Raw genomic sequence first — 20,838 nt, forward strand, 5'->3', positions numbered from 1 at the left:
ATGCATGTCTAAAAAGTGTGTGTCACCAACATGAAAAGTTTGGAAAGCTCTTCCTTAGAAGATCCAATGATTGGTTCATGCACAATATTAGACCATTGCATGGTGTTGCATGAGCAAGCCTCAGGCTCTCACAGCCCCTCCCTCTGCCCACACTCTTATATTCAAAAAGATAACTTCTCATTTAGTATAAAACCAGCTTGTGTGCCATGACTGGCTTTTGAGAGGACGGGATTATCTTTTACCTCAGGGATGGGGGACCTGTGGTCTTTCTGAGATTATGGCCTCTGTCAGGTGTGACTCTTGGCCATGCTTGCAGAGGCTGACAGGAGCCAGGGGCAAGCAACACATACAGCAAATATAATTAATAGTAACAGCATTAGGAGGGCTACATCCCTGCTTTTATACACTGAGGCTCAGGACTCTTTTTTTCCAGGGTGGGAAAAATCACACTGAGCAGGTTGGCTGCTAAAAGCAGCACAGTTCCTCTAGATGGCCTCTTTCTGCTCCTCTGTGAGAGCACTCTTCAGTCTTCCTCCACTGTCAAGTGATGACAAGGTGGGGCACACCATTTTCTAAAATCCATATATGCAGTAGTTCAATGACTCACAGGGGCAGGTATGGTAAAGTTAAAGGACCCCTGGACGGTTAGGTCCAGTCAAGGACGACTGGGGTGTGCACATCTCACTTCAAGCCAAGGGAGCTGGTGTTTGTCCACATGCAGCTTTCCGGGTCAGGTGGCCAGCATGACTAAACCTCTGGCACAATGGAACACCGTGACGTAAACCAGAGTGCACGGAAATGCTGTTTTCCTTCCTGCTGCATGGGTACTTATTTACTTGCACTGGTGTGCTTTCAAAATGCTAGGTTGGCAGAAGCTGGGACAGAGCAACGGGAGCTCACCCTGTTGGGCAGATTCAAACTGCCAACCTTCTGCTCGACAAGCCCAAGAGGCTCAGTGGTTTAGACCACAGCACCACCCGCGTCCCTCACAGGGCACACCCCCTTGAACAGGGCATCCATCCTAAATTATTTTGTACTCTGGGTGAGGCATCCTCTTTGGTGCAAGAACATTCGTACCAAAAGGAATTGATCAACAGTGTTGATAGGGGCGAGGAAACTTAGGCATAGGGACCAAATGGAGTCCTCCAAGCCACTTACCAAGCCTGTGGGACAGTCCTTGGACTGTACCCCTCATTGACTCTGCTTTGCACCCCCTAAGTCTTTTTGACTGGCTGGAGTGTGTCCTCTGACTCTTAATGTCTCTTGACTAGGGGAGAGAAGTTGCTTCTTCTTGGTTTTATACCTTTCAGGGGGCGGGGATTAATATGGAGGCCTGTACTACCTCCACATGTTGGTGGAGAAGGGCTAGTTCCTTGCTATTGCAATATCTAGGTTTTTTATCTGATAATCTGGAAAGCACCATGATCAAGAATAGATTAACAAGGAACCAAATATGGGCCCAGGCAAGTCTAAACAAGGACACGCCTCAGCTGAGGCATGGGACAATTGCACAAAAGTTCCCACTGCTAGGTAATGCCACGAACAACCGGGGGGGGGGGACCAGTTTGGTCACATTCTTGTAGCCAGTCAGGAATGACACCTTCCGAAGCCTACAGTAACCAAGAGTAAACAATGAGTCAGTTAATTAGGACTTCCCGTTTACACTTTTTAGGCCTTTTGATTCATTTTTGGCATATTCCTCTCACAACAGCCTTCTGATCTGTAGATTTTCTATACAACATAGTGTTTTGTGAAAAAAAACAAGCAGCTGCATTCCTCTGAAACATACAACCCACTTTGGGGCTAATACTGTATATGAGTGGCTGTAGAAATGAGAACCACCTGGGCAGTGGCCAAATGGGTACAGGTAATGCTAGGAAATAAGTCCTTAATTTAAACAGATAACTGTACAGTCAAACTTCGGTTCCCAAATGCCTCCATTTTGGAACGTTTCGGCTCCCGAACGCCGAAACCAGAAAGTAACTGCTCTGGTTTTCAAACGATTTTTGGAAGCCGAACAGCTGAGCCGCATTTTTCATTTTTTCCCCTTGACTGCAGCCAGCCCATTGATCCTTGGTTTTCAAACTTTTCGGAAGCTGAACGGTCTTCTGGAACGGATTAAGTTAGAAAACCGAGGTTCCACTGTAGTTCCTCTGTGCTACAGTTGCTTAATTGTAATTACAATACAACAACTTTTAAAGGAAACATTTGTTCTTTTGGCAGGGGATAGTGAGAGGACTGGATGGGTCAGCCTTTCTTATGCCCCTTTTGTCTTCTAAAATGTGCTTTCAGGGGATCAAAATGTGAAATTTTGCAGAATCCAAGAGTTAAACCTGTACTTGGAAGTTAATGCAAAATTATCAGTTATGGTGAAAGGAGAATCCTGTGTTATTGCAAAAATCTACATGTGTAAACCAGCAGGTGCAACCATTCTAGAGTTCTGCAGTTTGGTTCTTCATATTTACATGAGAGCAGAACTGGAGGCTGAGCTCACTTGAGCCTCGGAGCATGATGTGCTAGGCCTCAGACCTGAGGCATCTGAAGGACTGGCAAAGGAGAGTTGAAAAATTCGAGTCCCTTTCGCTACTGAGGGAATTTGCTATCTCTGTTAGGATAAAAGTTGGGGGGAACGGAACAAAACAACAACTGTGAAGGCTACAGTAAGTGTGCCCCACACTATAAAGCTCTAAAATTGAAGTCAATGCGGCTAGACAAAAAAATATGTGGGTGCAATATTGTATTGCCCCCTCTTTTCTTTTTTGGAAGCACTTAAAAGTCATAAAAATCTAGTGATAGGTGTAAAAGTTAAGGGGTGAAGGAACCCACAGTGCTAACTCGTGCCACCACCTCCCTCCCTTTCCCAGAGGCTGTGGATCATGATAATAATAATAAAAATATAATAATATTTTTTATTTATACCCTGCCCATCTGGCTGGGTTTCCCCAGCCACTCTGGGCACCTCCCAACAGGTAATTTTGCCTACCTTACCATTTCAGCCTGATCTCCCTTCAGCAGCTGAGGAGACCACCCCCCAAGTTTTGATTTCTCAGATTTCCTGCATTAAGTGAAATTCCTGCGCTTAAGTTTCCCTGAACCGCAACCCAGTTAAGCTGAAGCACTAGCCTGTAGACAAAGAGGAAAGGAGTGTATGATCTCAGGAGGAATGTGCAACCTACGGTATGTACCTGAGTCAGGTCCAACAACAGTGACCTCACCCAATAAAGATTCTGGGACCCAGCCCAAAAAAATGAATAACCAAACAAACCGGAAGCTGCCAGGTGTGTATAAAAGTGTTTCTGAGAGGTGAGCTCCCAGCCTGCAGATGTTGGACTATTCTCAATATTTCTTCCTTCAGAGGAGCTGTACTAATGACTGAGGAACTAGACTTATTTAGGCATGAAGAGGATCACACCCTTTTGGCTTCAGGTGAATTATCAGGCGTTGGTACTTTATCATTTCTAGAACACTTTCAGCTTGTGAAAGACGTTCCTTTGAATTCCACGTTTCCTTTTGCAGCAGTCTGGTGAGGTAGGGCGATAATACGCCCAGGTATTTTACACAAAGGAAACCTGAGGCCAAGAGCGAAAGTCACTTTCTCGGTGCTGTACAGAGAATTCACAGAAGAGGTGGGGTTTGAACCTGGCCCTCTAAAATCGAACTCTCCACTAGCTATTTCAAGCTCCTGGCTTGGAATTTAGAAGCACAAATGTGGATTCAGATCATCACTGCTCGTGGTTCATAATTGAAATAGCAGAGAGAAAAGAGCAGGCTTGTCAGCACACCAGCAATTTTATGTGTGCCAGTTGCTATGGAAGGAGAGCAGGAGCTCAAAAATGGGACCCTTCGGCAAGATGCTGCAGAGACCATCGTGATGATCCCAGCAGACACCCAGGAGAAGGACATGCCTGCCAAGCCCCCTTCTTTTCATAAACACAGACTGCGCAGCCTGGCCATATTTAGCATCATCTGTGGCTGCTCTTGCATCGGAGTCCTAGCACTGATCTATGCAGTCAAGGTGAGTTACCTGCTGCTTTGACAAGGGATGCAGGTGGGTGGGACAAGGGGTGCCCTTCCCCAAATGAATGAAAGTGCAGTGCAGTATTTGGATCAGTTTTCTTTCTAGGGAAAGAATTAATGGAGGCTTAGGGAGGGGAAGTGGGTTCAATATTGATCATACACAGAGTAGAGCCATTTAAATGAGTGAACAATGAGTGGCAAACTTGGATCCATTAAGTCCACTAGGTCCACTGTGAGTACACTTTGGTTAGAGAAAACCTTGTGCCTTTCCAAATGTATTTACTGATCAGACGAAAATCCGCTGGGATCTGAACAGCTTCTGCCATTCTCTTGCCTTCCTTTCCAGATAAATAACTGTAGCTGTGCCTCCTGTGTCCTTGCAAGTGTGCTCTTTAAACCAAAACAGAATGGGCAGCCGGACAAATGGGCAGCTCAAAAATTAAAGGCATGCCAAAGTTATGTTAGGCGATGTAAAAAGTGACTGAGAACCAGTGATGTAGTATACCCAGGGTTGTCATATCAATGAAACAAAATGATAGATCCACATATTAAATGGGGTGCGTGTGTGAGATGTTTCCTGAGCACAGCATTGCAGTCGTGGGCAGGAGCCACCTCACTGCCCCACCCAGGCCAATATTTACTGCCTTGAAAGCTCCCACACATTATTGTCACGTGGTGAAACTGCAGCGAATGCTCGGTGGAGATGTACAATCTGAAACCAAGGCACGGCAATCGTTGCGTTCCATCTGGCAATGAGAGTCTGCTCCAGAGAACCCTTGGGATTCCTCAACAAGGCCAGAGGTGGTGGACGAGATTCCCTGAGAGGACTTGCCACCACTACTGATCTTCTTCCCCTGCAATGTGCAGCCAGAAAGGGATGTTGGAGGTGTTCTGGGCCATGCCTTCCCTCTGACAGCCGAGCCACCCCACCTGAACTGTGAAAGGAGCCCTAGAGTCCCCAGCAAGACAGGCATTATGTGACAGAGGCCAGATATTCCTGGAAAGTTGGCCCCTTGAAGTCAGCAGATCCAGAAGTGCCAGGTCCCTTCATGAGAGTCGTAGCCATGCCCCTTCATGTCCATACGCCCCTTCTAAGATTATACAACAAGCTTAGATAGCTTTAATCTGGGTCAAGGCTACTAAGATCAGAGGTTGCAAAGAAATTTAGACCTGATGTAAGTCCAGAGGAGGAGACCTAAAATGTAAGTTGTTTTTTTTAAAAATAAAATAAAAATAAGTGACATCAATAATGAGCTTCTCTCTCTTGGTTTTGTCCCATCCAGGCTAGTGAGAAGCAAAAGGCTGGTTCCCAGGTATCAGCGGCTGACTGGGCTCGGAGGTCCCGGAGATTGTCTGTCTTAAGTATCAGTGTCTGGGTGTCCCTCATCATTCTGGTGCCCGTGTCAGTGTACCTCATTTCCTACCTCTTAACTCAAGCCGAATGATGATGACCCTGAAGAACATGTGACTTGGGACTTCCAGGACCATCTTCTCCTCTGGTTCCCACATACTTGCCCAGCTGGAATGAGCAGAAGTGGGTATTATGTGGGTCTTTGTTACATGCACCCTGGTCTGGTGTACTCTTGTCAAAGCCTTCTTTGTGGAGGTCCTAGGAGACTGTAGAAACAGAACAGCTTCTGCTGCAGACATTGGATCTCCATGGCTTGCTTTTATGGACTGCTTCTATGGACATATATCTGGTTCGCTACAGTGGAATACAGGATGCTGGACTAGAGGGGGCTTTGCTCTGAGCTGGGAAGTGCCTCTTCTTTAAGCTCTAGCGTAGCTGGGATATGCCTGAGTTCTGCTTGGGACAAAGTATGTGCTCTGTCCTGCTTCAGGTTTTGCTCCTGCACGTAAGTGCTAGGATCCACTCCCTTGGAACTGAAGGATATTGGAAACACAGGAACATACTTTCTGCACTGTGCTGTGTTTCTTGCTTCAATCTTTTATTTATTTATTTATTTTCAATAAGCATGTTTATTCTGCTCATTAATTTTATATGCAAAAATACAAATAAACAGTTGCACTACTGTGATTTTTATGGGGGTGGTGTTTTTTGTTTTGTTTTGTTCCACTTGTCTCTTGGGTGGCCATTACAGGAGTAGGGCTGGAAGAAACAAATAAAACATTGGACTTGGGGTCTAGTGGCAGGAATAGTTGTGCCCCCTGCCAGGTGTGGTAGAACTCCAACTCTCATCAGCCCCAGTTGGGATGGCCATTGGTCAGGGATGATAGAAGTTGTAGTCCCATAGCCAGTGCAACAGTGAGGTGACCTGAAGTGACCCACTTCTAGTAAGCTCCTCAGAGGGCAGGAGATCCTGCCACTGCACCACCACTTATTTTCTTCCAGCTGCTGCCTCTGCCTGGCCTTGGTGGTTGGAGGTGGCTACAAATTCCTAGCACCCTTAACGAGCTATGGCTTCCATGGTTCTTTGCGGGAAGTCATCTGATTTAAAAATGCATTGATGTTGTGGGACAGATCCACATGTTCTCTAAACGTGTGGGTCTGCCCCATCATGTCAGTGCCTCTTACTCACATCTGCTCACCAGTAATGGCCTGCTCAGAAACATGATGATGCTGAGCATATATAAAAGGTAAAGGTACCCCTGATCCAGTTGCGGACGACTCTGGGGTTGCGTGCTTATCTCGCTCTATAGGCTGAGGGAGCCGGCGTTTGTCCGTAGACAGCTTCCGGGTAATGTGGCCAACATGACTAAGCCGCTTCTAGCGAACCAGAGCAGAGAGTACCTATTTATCTACTTGCACTTTGATGTGCTTTCAAACTGCTAGGTGGGCAGGAGCTGGGACCAAACAACGGGAGCTCACCCTGTCGTGGGGATTCGAACTGCTGACCTTCCAATCGGCAAGCTAGGTTCTGTGGTTTAGACCACAGCACCATCCACGTCCCACCTGCTGAGCATGTATAAGATGCAGCTATTCTCCAAGTGCAGGCAAGCCCATTGTGAGAGTAAACATTCCTTTAAATATTAACTTAAAAGGGAGTGAAATTGCCTTTGTCAGTTTATGAACCCACCCTGCTTCAAACTGAGGAAACAACGGCAGCACCTTGTGACGCTGTGCAAACCAGCAGATGTATGAGAAATCCAAGTTGTTAAGGTGCCACTCCAATATTATTTGTTGTTTTCTTGTTACGGAGCAGGGCAGACAATTAAAAAGTTAAATTAATGTAACATACAATATGCAGAGAAGGGGCTTCAGCCATGTTTTAATTGGAGGCGAGAATGGTTGGGGGGGTCAGTCAGGCTTAGGATCCTTAGCTGAGATGAAAGGTGTTAACATTCACAACTATTTTAATCTCTGAATACTTGTTACAGGTAGGTTCCAAGGGAGAGGCTTAATGAAAAAAACATTAATAACAGCACTTGTATAGCCACTACTGATAGATGCTGGTCTGACAACGGATGTAACTGTACCTGAGTGGTAGGCACGTGTTATTTATTTATTTGTTTATATGACATTTGTATACCGCTCTTCATCTGCAAATCTCAGGTTGGTTCACGACCTAAAAATACATGATAAACACAAGAAAAAACAACCAACCAATAACCCCCTCCCTCCCACCTTACGAAGAGAGTGAGCGATTCTTACTGCACGTTAGAGATCACAGCGCTGTCATGGCAAAATTTGGGGTGGAGTAGAGGCCATGTAGTTTGATTTGCATATGCAGAAGGAGAGGGAAAGCCTTTTGGCCCAAGGAATTCTTTTACACTTTGTGTAGCTGCCTCTGGGTGAGTGGGTGTTCTGCTGGAGGGGTTTTCTTTCCCTATGGATGTCATGGGATGGAGCAATTTATTTGGTGCAGGAAACCCGAAGACCAACTGTGAAATTGAGGTTAAAATGATGGGTCAGGGAGACACAGGTTCAAATGCTTATTCATCCATGATGAGCGATGAGTGACCTTGGGCGGGTCATTCTCTGTCAGCCAGAACTCACGTCACAAGACTTGTGAAGATTGGAAGAGGAGGTAGGAAGAAAATATGTGCTGCCTCGAGCTCCTTGCAGGAAAGATGGACTCATCATCATTATCATCTCATTTTGTTCACAACCAAACTCCTGATTTGCCCCAAACTTAAAGACACGACAGGACCACCCAGGAAACAGAAATAAAATGCACAAACTCCCTCCTGCTCCGTAGAGAGACCGTGGTGTATTTTTCGTTTTTTTTCGTTTTGGGGAAGTAGGGAAGTAGTAGCTATGACCTCATTCTGACCTTTAGTATCGCGATTGTGAAACCCTGAATAACCCCAATGTTCTGCTCCCGCCCACTTCCGATCGCGATTGGCCGCTGTTTTCCCCAGACTTCAGATTCTGAGCTCCTCCCCTCAGCGCTGTTCCTCAATACGAGCAGCCGATGGGTCAACTCGCATGTCAATAACGCGCTTCCTTCGCCCGCCCATCCGTGGCTTCGCTCATTGGCTGAGCATTCTCCCCTCCCCGGCTGCCGTTCGGAAACAGTCGCTTCCTCTTTTAATCCCCGCCCCATATTTCTTCACCTTAGCGCTGATTGGCTACTGCCGCTGACAGCGCTACTTCTTCATCCGTCCACTCACTGGATGCTGGCCTTCGGCCGTCTCGACACACCCTGTTTTCTCCTTTCGCCGATTGGTGCTACGGCCCGGCCGCGCCTCTGGAACGCGACGGACCAATCAGAAAGAAGAGGAGGCGGAGCCTGGGAGTCGCCGGCTGCAGGTGGGGGTCATTCACTCGCACCCAGCAACGGCGCTGCCGGGTGAGGATCTCGGGGAGTCCCTCCGCGTGCGTGGGCGGGGCTGGGCGGTGTGAGGAATCCCTCTGGAGAGAGGAGGAGGAGGTAACTCGGAAGGGCTGGACCGATAGGCAAGGCTTCATTTCACCCTGGGGCTCTCATGAGCCCCGGAACCTGTTGACAGTGCTAGGCCACGGTTCTGAAATCTACGGACAGAGTGCCTCTGAGTATAAACAGAGTGAATTTTCCACCTCTGCGTGGCTCTGAATTGAGCCTTGGGAAGGGGACTTCCAGGATAAACAGGATGGGTATCTTGTCTCAGCCGCTGCATAAATTATAGTATTATACTTTAAACGGTCGTTATGTATATAATGAACAAAGGGCTGTTTTAGTAATCCTTACACCAGTCCTTCAAGGTAGTCCAGTATTGCAGATGTTTTTAGAAGGGGAAGTCCTGGGATGGGGAAAGAATGAAGGGTATTATGGGTTTGGAGATCTTGTAGAAGGGGTTATACACTCCAGATAATGTAATAGGGATTGCTTAGTAGGGATGTAATTGTTTAATAGGGATTGTGATATGCTATGCTCCTGTGCACAATCTGGATCATAAAATCTATCCTGCCAAGCCTGTTGTCAGTGCATGTTTATTCTGATTCAGGGGTGGGAAACCTCATGCTCAGGGCCCGAATATGGTCTTATAGCCCTCCCAACCTCTCTATCTGGCCCTCAGGACTCTCCCCAGCTAGACCCCTTATGGGCCCTGCTTTGAATGGTTTTGCCTGGCTGGAATGTGTCCTAGAACTCTCATGATGCATCTTTGCTTCCCTGAATGGAGGGTAGAGATGTGTGTGTGTGTGTTTGTAGGAAGTAGCCTAATGTTCAAAGGTTATATTGACACTTGTTGCCCCTCCTACTTTTGCGTTTGGGCCTGTCCAGCCCTGCATGCTGCATGGGGCATGTAGCCCCCAGAAACTTGTCTAGAAGGGAATGTGGTTGAAAAAAGGTTCCCTACAACTGTTCTTATTTGGCTATGCTCTGCCTCCATGATCAGAAGCAGTGTGATCTTGAATACCAGCTGCTATAAACCACAGGATGTGCTCAGGTCCTGCTTGCGGGCTTCTCATAGGCATGTGGCTGGCCACTATGAGAACAGGATAATGGCCAGATTATTGGTCCAACCCAGCAGGCTCTTTTTATTTTCCTAATTTGTATTGATACCCAGGAGATGTAATTACAGTGTATTGTTTCAAACTCATGGTTGTAAGGGTCTATTTTGAAAGACTAAAGAAATCTCAGAGTCATGGGGATGTAAAGGTAAAGGGACCCCTGACCATTAGGTCCAGTCATGAACGACTCTGGGGTTGCGGCGCTCATCTTGTGTTATTGGCCGCGGGAGCCGGCGTACAGCTTCCAGATCATGTGGCCAGCATGACAAAGCTGCTTCTGGCAAACCAGAGCAGTGCACGGAAACGCAGTTTACCTTCCTGCTGTAGCGGTACCTATTTATCTACTTGCATTTTGATGCGCTTTCAAACTGCTAGGTTGGCAGGAGCTGGGGCCGAGAAACGAGAGCTTACCCCGTAGCAGGGATTCGAACCGCTGACCTTCTGATCGGCAAGCCCTAGGTTCTGTGGTTTAACCCACAGCACCACCTGCGTCCCCATGGGGATGTAGTAGATGGCTATTTAACACACAGTGCAATCTTATGCATATTTATTTCAGACTGGCTGGCCCTGCACGCGTTGCTGTGTGTTAGTCTGTCAAATGGAGGATAATAGGCCCCCTTCAGATCTCCCTGAGCCTCAGAGTCCCCCTGTTTTACAGGGGCCTACATAAAACAAAGGCCGTGCTGCGGCCTGCGACCCGGGCAGTCACCCTTCCACCCCCCCGGGCCTAGTGGGGGCCTGGCGGCCTGGCAGGGGCCTACATAAAACAAAGGCCGTGCTGCGACCTGCGATCCGGGCGCTCGTCCTCTCCCCCCCCCCCGGGCCTTGTGGGGGCCTAGCAGCCTGGCAGGGGCCTAGGGGTCTGATAATGGCCACCTTGGTGGTTTCAGTTGCTTGGTTGATGATGTCATTATTTGGTTTGTGGGTGTGGTGTAGATTTCACAGGAAGGGAGGGCGTGTACTGTGGGAGGAATTCCACTTGAGGGCGCTGTTTTACTTTGTGGAAAAGCAGGTTTATACCTGCCCAGGTGTGAAATTTGAGGGATTTTTTTTTCTAACAACGGTCGGGGAGTGGCCTGGATTGTTGTGTCAAAATTTCAGGACGATCGGTCAAGCGGTTACGGAGAAAAGTGGAACACACACTTTCACGTTTTTAACATTTTTATATATATAGATGAAGCTCCACAGTGGCAGTCAGAATGTTTTGGATGGTAGCTGCATTGCAGAGATCTGAGTTCATAATCTCTGCGGGGTTTAGCACAGATTAACCTCATAGGGTTATAAGGCAGTTGAAATGTTGGTCCAAGTTGCTTGAAGAAATATCAGAATTGCTGCAGTATGAGGATGGAAAACAAAGGATATAAGCTGCACCATTCACGCCTGACATTTGAAGAGCAATCTCCCTAAGATCAGTTCTGCAATCTACTCCCGCCTGCAGTCTTGCTGTGCTTATATCGTCATTGTGGTTGTGCCAGAGAGCTGATTCAGGCTTTTTGACCTTTTCCCTCCCTATTTGGGGAAATCTGATGCAGCCATATTGCAGTCCTCCAACTTGTTGATTTTGACTAGTCTGATTGTCTAAAGGGAGGAGGCTTCATGACCTGTGATTTTTGTTGGAGGCCTTGATAACTTGATGGCTGAAATGTGTCTGATGAAATTGTCAACTATGCCCTACCAATGGTTACTTCCCAGTGATGACCAAGACTAGGTCATTCTCCTTTCTCACTTCCACAACTCCCCTGAAAGTGGCATGGTAATTGGCATGTCTCTACCTGCCTCCCCTGACATCAGACACCCTTTGCCTCTTATGTTTACTGCCCTTCTTAACTCTCCATCTGCTGTGTTGCATTCCTTGCATTCCACCTTCCATGTTGACCTTTCAAAAAGTCTTTTATTGTGTAGCTGTTGCTTGAAGTATTCAGCTGTCTAAATATCACTGCTGCCATCACCCTTTGCTTTTCAGCTCTTGATCCAGAGCATTCCACATCTACAATAGGATGACTCGGGACGTGGGTCTAGAAGATGAGCTTCCAGACTGGGCTGGAGCCAAAGAGTTCTACCAGAAATATGACCCTAAGGATGTAATAGGCAGGTGAGGCGTGGGTCAGGATGGGGAGGTGGGTAATCATGGATTGAATGATGTGCTGAGGTGGGGACCCATTACATCACAAGTGGATAAACTGTTTCCCTCCAGATATTGTTGGACTTCAGCTCCCAGCAGCCTGCATTGCCAGTAATAAGGGATGATGGGAATTGTAGTCCAGAACATCTGGAGGAGTTATGGCTTTCCAACCTCTGTCCTACATTTCTTTCCCACCGTGGAGCCAATATTTCTTAGAAACTTGACGTTTCTCTTGCTGTTTGTTCACCTCTGCTCCTTTGCAGGGGTGTCAGCAGCGTGGTCCGGCGCTGCATACACAAGCAGACAGGCCAGGAGTATGCGGTGAAGATTATTGAGGTCACTCCGGAACGCATGACCGCACAGCAGCTGGAGGAAGTGCGTTTATCGACAGGCAAAGAGATTGAAATCCTGCGCCAGGTCTCCGGACACCCTTACATCAGTGAGTGGCTACCCACCCAGCCCAGCATCTCTGTAACCCAAATGTGCATCCCGATATTTGGGCCTCCTTCTGAAACCCTAGTCTTTTCTCAAATGTAATTTTATATTGTATAGTTGCCCCCCAATGAACCCTGCCCCCCCCAGCATCTAGGCCTTCCACCATGTTGATGATCTCAACATTCACAGCAACACCGCCATGTTGACATCTGTGCCCAACTCTACTTCCTTAATCATCATTGTGTGACCTCGTCCTGCACACTCCTAAATCGGGGATGGGGAACCGGTGACCCTCTGGATGTTGCTGGGCTGCCACTTCCATCATCCTTGACCGCTGGCTATGCAGGCTGGTAATGAGAATTGGAGCCCCTGCTCTTAATTGTTGTCGGAATGGAGGAAACCATGTTTAGGGTTTGCATTGGGGTGGGGAGCAGGAGATTGCTGGGAGTGTGGAATGTAGCAAAGTGGGAAGGGGGGGAGTTGAAAGGAGCAAGGGAGGTCTGTTGGGGAGTGGCAATTTGGTCAATTGACAGAAGAGCAAGAGCAAAATTTACATCAGGAGTCTTAGTTTGGTCAGAATATAGAGTATACACATTCCAGAGTTAACAGTAAATGCATTACTTCTGGTAAATGAGCCCCCTGATAGAAGGCCATGAAAAAATTTAGACTCACCTAGCCATGTACCATCTGAAACCAAAGGGGTGCATTGGTTGTCAAATGTGATTCCCCCCCCAGCTCTCCTACCCTACTGCTGAAAGGGATGAACACACCCTCCACTGCCTACTTCAGCAGTGTCTAACCTGTGACCGCCTCCCATAAGCTGTGGGACTCTAGCTCTCATAATTTGTTACCATTGGCCATGCAGGAGGGCGGTAGATTCCCCCATCCCTAAAGCTACGCAGCGCTGTTAGCACAATAAGACTGTGGCCATGCTCTCTTTCATTGTAGCTGCCTGTCTCCAGGCACTGAGCTGGAGCTGTTTCCTGCCATCTTACGTCAGTGAAGCAATCAGCGCTTGAACTGTATAACCCAATCCCCCTCTTTCCCCTCCTTCTCTCTCTCTCTCCCTCTCTAGTTACTCTGATAGATTCCTATGAGTCATCTGCCTTCATGTTCCTGGTGTTTGACTTGTAAGTAACAAGCTATTGAAAAGAGGAGCTGCTGATCCACCCTGTTCTCACCAAGATGGGAAACGCCCTTGTAGCTGTTGTGGGTCTTGACCCTCCCAAGAGGGATTAAAAGGAAAAATAAAGAGACGTACTTTCCCATTGCATATTACAGGCCCTCTCCTTCCAAGATGGCGATCAGTCTGGTTTTGAGAAGTAATGGGTGGAAGAGCCATAATAGCTGTTGAAAAGGGAAGTTGGCAGAGGCAGTGGATTTCTGCTGCTAGACTTCTCGACCTTTGCGGGCTGAAGTGGTGCTGCTTTCAAACTCACAATGCCCGTGTGCTTGCTGCTGTGCCTCTGAAAATCCTCTTCGGTGTAGATAAGTAGTGGTACCTCTAGTTACGAACTTAATTCATTCCGGAGGTCTGTTCTTAACCTGAGGTCCCACTTTAGCTAATGGGGCCTCCTGTGGCCACCACGCGGCACCGGCACCATTTCTGTTCTCATCCTGGGGCAAAGTTCCTAACCTGAGGTACTACTTCCGGGTTAGCAGAGTCTGTAACCCGAGGTGTTTGTAACCTGAGGTACCACTGTAGAGGTATTTTAGTAAGACATTGTAAATGAGTAGGAAGAGGAGATGGGGCTCTCCACCTCCATTGCATGTAGATTTACTCCATCTCACATTCCCCCGACAGGATGAGACGCGGGGAGCTTTTTGACTACCTTACGGAGAAGGTGACCCTCAGCGAGAAGGAGACCAGGTAATGTGCCGTACCCTCTGCTGGAGCTGGAGAGGCAGAAGCTCTCTTTGCCCGGCTCCAGCTGTTTTTCTGCGATGATCTGAGAAGTGGAGGCTCCTGCAACTTGTGTCTCTCTTCTTCCAGGTGTATCATGCGAGCCCTCTTGGACGCCGTGAGCTACCTTCACACCAATAATATCATCCATCGAGATCTCAAGCCCGAGAATATCCTCATGGATGACCAGCTGAACATCAAACTCTCGGATTTTGGCTTTTCCTGCCACTTGAAGCCAGGGGAGAAGCTGCGAGGTGGGGATGGGCCAGTCTGAGTACACGTCTCTATAGGGCAGACCAGCTCATTGGTAGCTCAGTCAGTAGAGCATGAGATTCTTAATCTCTAGGTCATGGGTTCAAGCCCCATGTTGGGCAAAATATTCCTGCATTGCAGGGGTTGGACTAGATGACTCTTGTGGACCCTTCCAACATTACAGATTCTGTGATTCTGCTATGAGCTGTTTTGACTTACACAGCTCCTGCTAGCAGTGACTCCTGATTTGAGATTCTTGGGCACCAAACCTTATGCATCTCTGTAATTTCCAACTACTTCCTCTTAGAGCTGTGTGGAACCCCTGGCTACCTGGCCCCAGAAATCCTGAAATGCTCCATGGATGAGACCCACCTTGGCTATGGAAAGGAAGTGGACCTGTAAGTGACATCTAGCTAACACCTGTCCCCCTTGGCGGAGGGATAGTTTTTTGGGAAGGAGGGGTGAAGGATGTCCCATGACAAGAGCCAAAGCTCAGCTGGGTCTTTATACCTGTTCTGAGAGAGAGGTGTCTGCTCCCTGTTCTTTTGCCCGAGGGAATGGGAGGGGGGAATCAGTTGTTCTCTCACCATGTTCTGTCCCTCTGTCCCCTTGTTGCTCACCACACAGTCACTATTTGAAAATAGCTTGGAACTCTACCATCTTACTCTATAGTTGGCAGAACAGCTACACCCATTGACAAGATTCCGCATGCTCTTACGTACTTGAGTCTGGAAGCAAAATATGGATTGGGTTTTGTGTTGTTGTTGTTTTGAAGGGGAACAATATTTTGACCGTTTCCCATGGATGAAGCATAGTAATTTAAAACAAATAAATAAATGATAAAATAATATTTTCAAGATTCCAAAAAGCTGCACAAATTGTATAGGGTGCTTCCTCGGCCAATATTCCTTAGTCTTTCTGCTTTGCTGTTCTCCAATTTTGGTGTTTTGGGAAAAGGGTGCAGGAAATAAAGCTCTCTCCTCCTTTCCCTGAAGTTGGGCCTGTGGAGTCATCTTTTTCACCCTCTTGGCTGGCTCTCCTCCTTTTTGGCACCGTAAGCAGATGCTGATGCTTCGGATGATCATGGAAGGGCGATACCAGTTTGGCTCCCCTGAGTGGGATGACCGGTCCGACACAGTCAAAGATCTGGTAAGATGGTGACAATCCCATCTTTTGTAACACAACTCGAGCTACATGTACATTCAACATCTCCTTTTAGGAAACAGCTGTGCCCAGAAAAAAAGACTTCTGCAATGTGGTATTGTGAAGGATCTTACCAGCTGGGCCCAACTGGGATTTGTCTTCCCACCAGTTTCTTATTAAATCCTACAGGATCCCTGTCTAAAACAGTTTATATACAGTGTTCCTACTTTTTAATTTATAGCTGCCACTATTTAATTCCAGCTGGTTGCTTTAACCTTTTACTACATGGAGTAGCAGATTAGAGGCATGGAACAAATGGAGCTGGAGGCTTGTAATATTAATAGTAATAATAGTAATAATAGTAGTAACAACAACAACAACAATAATTTATTATTTATACCCTGCCCATCTGGCTGGGTTTCCCCAGCCACTCTGGGTGGCTTCCAACAGAATATTAAAATACAATAATCTATTAAACATTAAAAGCTTCCCTAAACAAATATGCATTAAAGCTTATTTAATATAAAATCATGGCTTTAATGCAGGTATTTATTTAACAACATAGTTTGATGATTGCCAAAATATGTTACTACATGGAGTAGCAGATTAGAGGCATGGAACAAATGGAGCTGGAGCCGGCGTACAGCTTCCAGGTCATGTGGCCAGCATGACTAAGCCGCTTCTGGCGAACCAGAGCAGCACATGGAAACGCCGTTTATCTTCCCGCCAGAGTGGTACCTATTTATCTACTTGCACTTTGACGTGCTTTCGAACTGCTAGGTTGGCAGGAGCTGGGACCCAGCAATGGGAGCTCACCCCATCGCGGCGATTCGAACCGCCAACAGCGACACCCGCGTCCCATCATCATCACCTACATAGTTTGATGATTGCCAAAATATGTTACCATTACTTTAAATCTGGTGTTGGCTCAAAAAAGGTTGCTACATCATTGTCCTATTTCTCATCCCTATGCCGACCTGATAGCCAGATCTCCATTTATCCACTGCTCTGGTCAGGGTATTACTGAAAGAGCACAAGGTAGCTAAGCGTGTCTCAATTGTTAGTCAGACTGAACTCCCATCTCTTGAGACTTCTGCTCACCCCCTGATCGGCCTGATTCAGTTTTCTTCAGAAATCTCTTTTCTGGTCTGGCACTTGAAGACTCAGCCATCATGGTGCTGCCTCTGAAGTCTTTTTCCTTCGTGAGGCCCACTGTCAGCTGCTGGCCGCTCTGGTCAGACACCATCCTGGAAAACTACCTCTCCTGGCTGGCCTCCCTTAGTCCCTGTCTCCTGTGGTTCTAAGCTCATCTTCCGACTCTTTCTCATCTCCTGACCAACTGCTCCCAAAGAATGCTGTGTCTGCCCTTATATTTACTCCCTCTGGCCAATCATTGGGTTCTTTCTGGAGTTCCGAGTCCTCATTGGACCAATCATTCGAACGGAATGCCCACGAAAGGACCTATCACTATTTGACTTTTTCAATTCACTTGACCCTAATAAAAGGTAGAGTCCACAGCTAACTGCCATTAACTGTAAACCTAGCAAGTATGGAGCCAAATCTGGTATTTTGAAACTAGCCCTGGCAAGACTGCCAGCTGAACCCACATACATTATATATTTTCTGACTTCAGCCAGAAGCAAAATGCTGGGTTTCCCTGCTTCTTCACACAATTAACCATTTTTTAAATCAAATACTGCTATTGTAACAACCTTCTTACATTTAATCTCTGCTTTAAAAAAATCCAGTATCTTTACACAATTCAAAACTGTTTGTATATTTTATAGTATTCTGGTTTTGGTTATGGGGAGGAGCAAAGAGTAACACAGGGATCCCTGCCCTTTACCTCCTAAAATCCTACGGTATTTGTTTCCCAATTCAAGCGTCACATATTTCAGCAGCCTCTATATTTTCAAAGTGTATCTTCTAGGCCTTGAGAACTAAAAACTTGTTTTTCCCTTTAGAAAGAGAACCAACATTCTCAGGATTATTATTTTTCTGATTTACTCAGCTTTAAGATTCATCTCTTGAAATGTGTCAACAGTGGGGTAGAAGAGATCCCAGCAATTGTTGCCCATGTTAATAGATGATCGCTTTGTGGTGAACTTGATTCCTGAGGCTTCCAGTACTTTCACCTCTGCCCTAATTGGCAGGTTTAAAAAACAAGATTCCATTGCAGAAAAAAGGCCCTGATTGGCAGCTAGTGACATGAAGTGTTTGGCAAAGTAGATTGACAGAGGGAGTTGAAGAAGTGAGAGTCTGTGGAAAAACTCACAACTAAGCGATAAAGTCAACGTGTATTGGTCAGAGAGTATCAGAGTAGGACCGGAGGAGATCCTGGTTCAAATATCCATTTAGCCACAGAACTCATTGGAAGACTTTAACCCTATCTCCCAGCCTAACTTAGCTTGCAGAGTGAGAACCGCCCATGCTGTATTGAGCTTCTTGCAGGAAGGGTGGGATGAAACAGATTATTATTATTTGCCCCTGAATATAATAATTTATAATAATAATTTATTATTTGTACCCCGCCCATCTGGCTGAGTCTCCCCAGCCACTCTCAGCCTTCTACATTGGGCGCCAAATAAATGCCCCTCTCCCCCAAATGTCTCTTGCCCAACTGTCTGTGTGTGTTTGGCAGATCTCACGACTGCTGCAGGTGGATCCAGAAGAACGGTTGACAGCTCAGCAGGCCCTGCAGCACCCCTTCTTCCAGCAGTACGGCGGCCGCAAACGCCAGCTCTTCAATCCGCACCACGCATTCAGGGCAAGTCTCTTGATCCTTCCTCCTGCCATGCAAATGTTTCCCGCACAGGAGGAAACATTTATGCTAAGGTGGTCCCTGCTGCAACATGTGCAGGCGTTTTCTAAAAACAATGTGTTCGCCTTTTTCCTTCATACCATTTTTTTAAAAAACGCAGATGTAATCAGTGAATTGACCAAAACCAGCATGACTGATCAATTAGGGCTTCTTAGTCAGTTTGTGTGCATCCCCCTTCCCAATTTGATCGTCTCCTTTCACTGCTGGTGCTTTATAGCTTTCTGGTAATATGCCTGAAACTTTGTGGGTCTTTCCACTTGTTTCTTCCCTAGTCCGTTGTCACTGATGCATGGAGGATGTCTATCAATAGGTAGTGGTCATGATTGCTTTATGATATGGGATCAGAGGTAGCAGCATGCCTCTCAATACCACTTGCTGAGGAGCAGGAGGAGGAGAGAGGGCTGTTGCATTTATGTCCCATTTGTTGACTTCCCAGAAGCACCCGGGAAGCCACACTGGAGAAGTGGTTGTTTATTTGCTACCAGGCCAGGTTAATTCACAAAGCCCTAAACAACTTGGGTGCAAAGTACGTTCAGGATGGTCTCATGCATTATACTCCCCCTTGATCACAGAGATCCTCTTTAACGCAGTTTTCCAAACGTTTCATGTTGGCGACACACTTTTAAGGCGTGCATCATGTTGTGACAGTAATTCAGTTTTACTAGCAAACCAGTTGTTAAAAAAACCCCTTTCCAGCCCCAGGACAAGTGTGGAGAGTGTTTGCGTGACACACCTACACACAGCAGCTGATAAACCAATGTGTCGTGACTCACGGCACACAGTTTAGAAAAGATCTGCTCTCATCTGGAGGTTGCCCAGGCCCTTGAGTTTCATTTGGCCTTCACTAGAGGCTGTGCCTTTAGACCCTGCCCTGCTGAACTCCATATTCAGAAGAGGTTTGGCAGGAAAATGCCTTATTTCAGTCTGCTGAAAACTACTGTTTAGACCGCTCTTCACAATAGGAACTTTTTTTAAAAAAAACCAACCAGTATCTACTGTTGTTTTATTGATACTTATACACTGGTTTTATTATACTTTATCCGTTGTAAGCTACCTTGATATACTTTATGAAAGCGTGGATTACAATCATTTAAATTAATGAATTGATAAATAAGAATGCTGGACCAGGTGGGTCTTAGTCTGGCACAGCAAGTGCTGATGTTCTCTCCTGCTAACCTTCTAGGTCTCGCTTCCCATATTGACACTATTCCCATCTCTTTCCCGCGATAGGTTCTTGCATGGACTGTGCGGGCCTCTATCCGCATCGTCTCCAACTACCGGCGGGTGCGGCCGGTCACCAAGGAGATGCTCATGTGCGACCCCTATGCGCTCAAGGGGGTGCGCAAGTTGATTGACGCGTGCGCCTTCCGCATCTATGGGCACTGGGTCAAGAAAGGTGAGCAGCAGAACCGGGCTGCCCTCTTTGAAAATGTCCCCAAGGCCATCCAGCTTGTGTTGCTCAGCACAGAGGGGGAGGAAGCCCCTGCGTTTGTGGTGGACGACCCTCCCAACTAAACACCTAGTTGCTGCTCCCTGTGGAACTGTGGAATCACTGGGTCCCTGAGCGAAGAAAGGAGGCAGAAGCCACTTCAAGAACTGTCCCACCACCTTCCATCTCTTCTTTGGGGATACAGCAAGTACCTCCTGTGGGGGGGGGGAGGTATCCTCATCCTTGCATGCGAAGGGGGTCCAATTTCCTGGGGAACAAGGACTTCTTTGCCTTCTGGAAAGAATTCCCGAGTTTGTGGCTGTCGGAAACTAAGGGTCCCCTAACATACCTGGGAAGGGCCTTGAGATCTGTGTAGGGCAAGAATACAGAGCATCTGAATTGTTAGAAGTGTATGGATTAGGGAGGCTTATCTGTGTGTTGCCAGAAGAAGGACTTTTTGTCTTTGCATCTCTTCCCACAGTAAGGAGACCTGCTCCTGCTACCTCTTGCCCCTCAAAGCAGCCAATTTGACCATTGCTGAGGGATCAATCCTTGCATACAGCCAGTATGGGTGGTCTAGGGAGGAAGGGGGTGGATTGGGATTGGAAATTGCAGAGTTCCCTTTCCCTACTAGCAGGAACTGGGCTCGACCCTTCTCTGTAGATTATACTGTATTTTATTTTCCACCTGGATGTGCCATCTTTCCACATCCGTGATGTCACAAATAGAATAAAAATGGAATGTGACCAAAACTGACGCCGGACTTTGGCTTTCTTTGCTTCCCAAGAAGCGGCCATATCCTTTCAGTTGGGAGAGGGCA

At 47.0% G+C, this 20,838-nt stretch overlaps 2 protein-coding genes across 4 annotated transcripts; both read left to right on the forward strand.

The window, feature by feature from the left end:
• The first annotated feature begins 2,916 nt into the window (after positions 1 to 2,916).
• Positions 2,917 to 6,722, forward strand: TMEM265 (transmembrane protein 265). The gene is made up of 2 exons (XM_035135280.2): positions 2,917 to 4,015; positions 5,301 to 6,722. Exons 1-2 carry the CDS (start codon positions 3,809 to 3,811, stop codon positions 5,460 to 5,462), a joined length of 369 nt encoding a protein of 122 aa, XP_034991171.1. The 5' UTR covers positions 2,917 to 3,808; the 3' UTR covers positions 5,463 to 6,722.
• Positions 6,723 to 8,571: 1,849 nt separating this feature from the next.
• PHKG2 (phosphorylase kinase catalytic subunit gamma 2) lies at positions 8,572 to 20,774 on the forward strand. 3 transcript variants are annotated; one of them, XM_035135269.2, is made up of 10 exons: positions 8,572 to 8,731; positions 11,877 to 12,005; positions 12,299 to 12,474; positions 13,546 to 13,600; positions 14,275 to 14,340; positions 14,464 to 14,627; positions 14,933 to 15,023; positions 15,621 to 15,774; positions 18,410 to 18,535; positions 19,820 to 20,774. In XM_035135269.2, the coding sequence occupies exons 2-10, from the start codon at positions 11,911 to 11,913 to the stop codon at positions 20,102 to 20,104; spliced, it is 1,212 nt and encodes a 403-aa protein (XP_034991160.1). In that variant the 5' UTR covers positions 8,572 to 8,731; positions 11,877 to 11,910; the 3' UTR covers positions 20,105 to 20,774. The 3 variants fall into 3 exon arrangements, with proteins under 3 accessions (XP_034991160.1, XP_034991159.1, XP_034991162.1); XM_035135268.2 differs by having other exon boundaries at positions 8,721 to 8,771; XM_035135271.2 differs by lacking the exon at positions 8,572 to 8,731 and adding an exon at positions 8,754 to 8,852.
• Positions 20,775 to 20,838: the final 64 nt, after the last annotated feature.

This window comes from Zootoca vivipara, chromosome 13 (genome assembly GCF_963506605.1).
Source record: "Zootoca vivipara chromosome 13, rZooViv1.1, whole genome shotgun sequence".
NCBI lineage: Eukaryota > Metazoa > Chordata > Lepidosauria > Squamata > Lacertidae > Zootoca > Zootoca vivipara.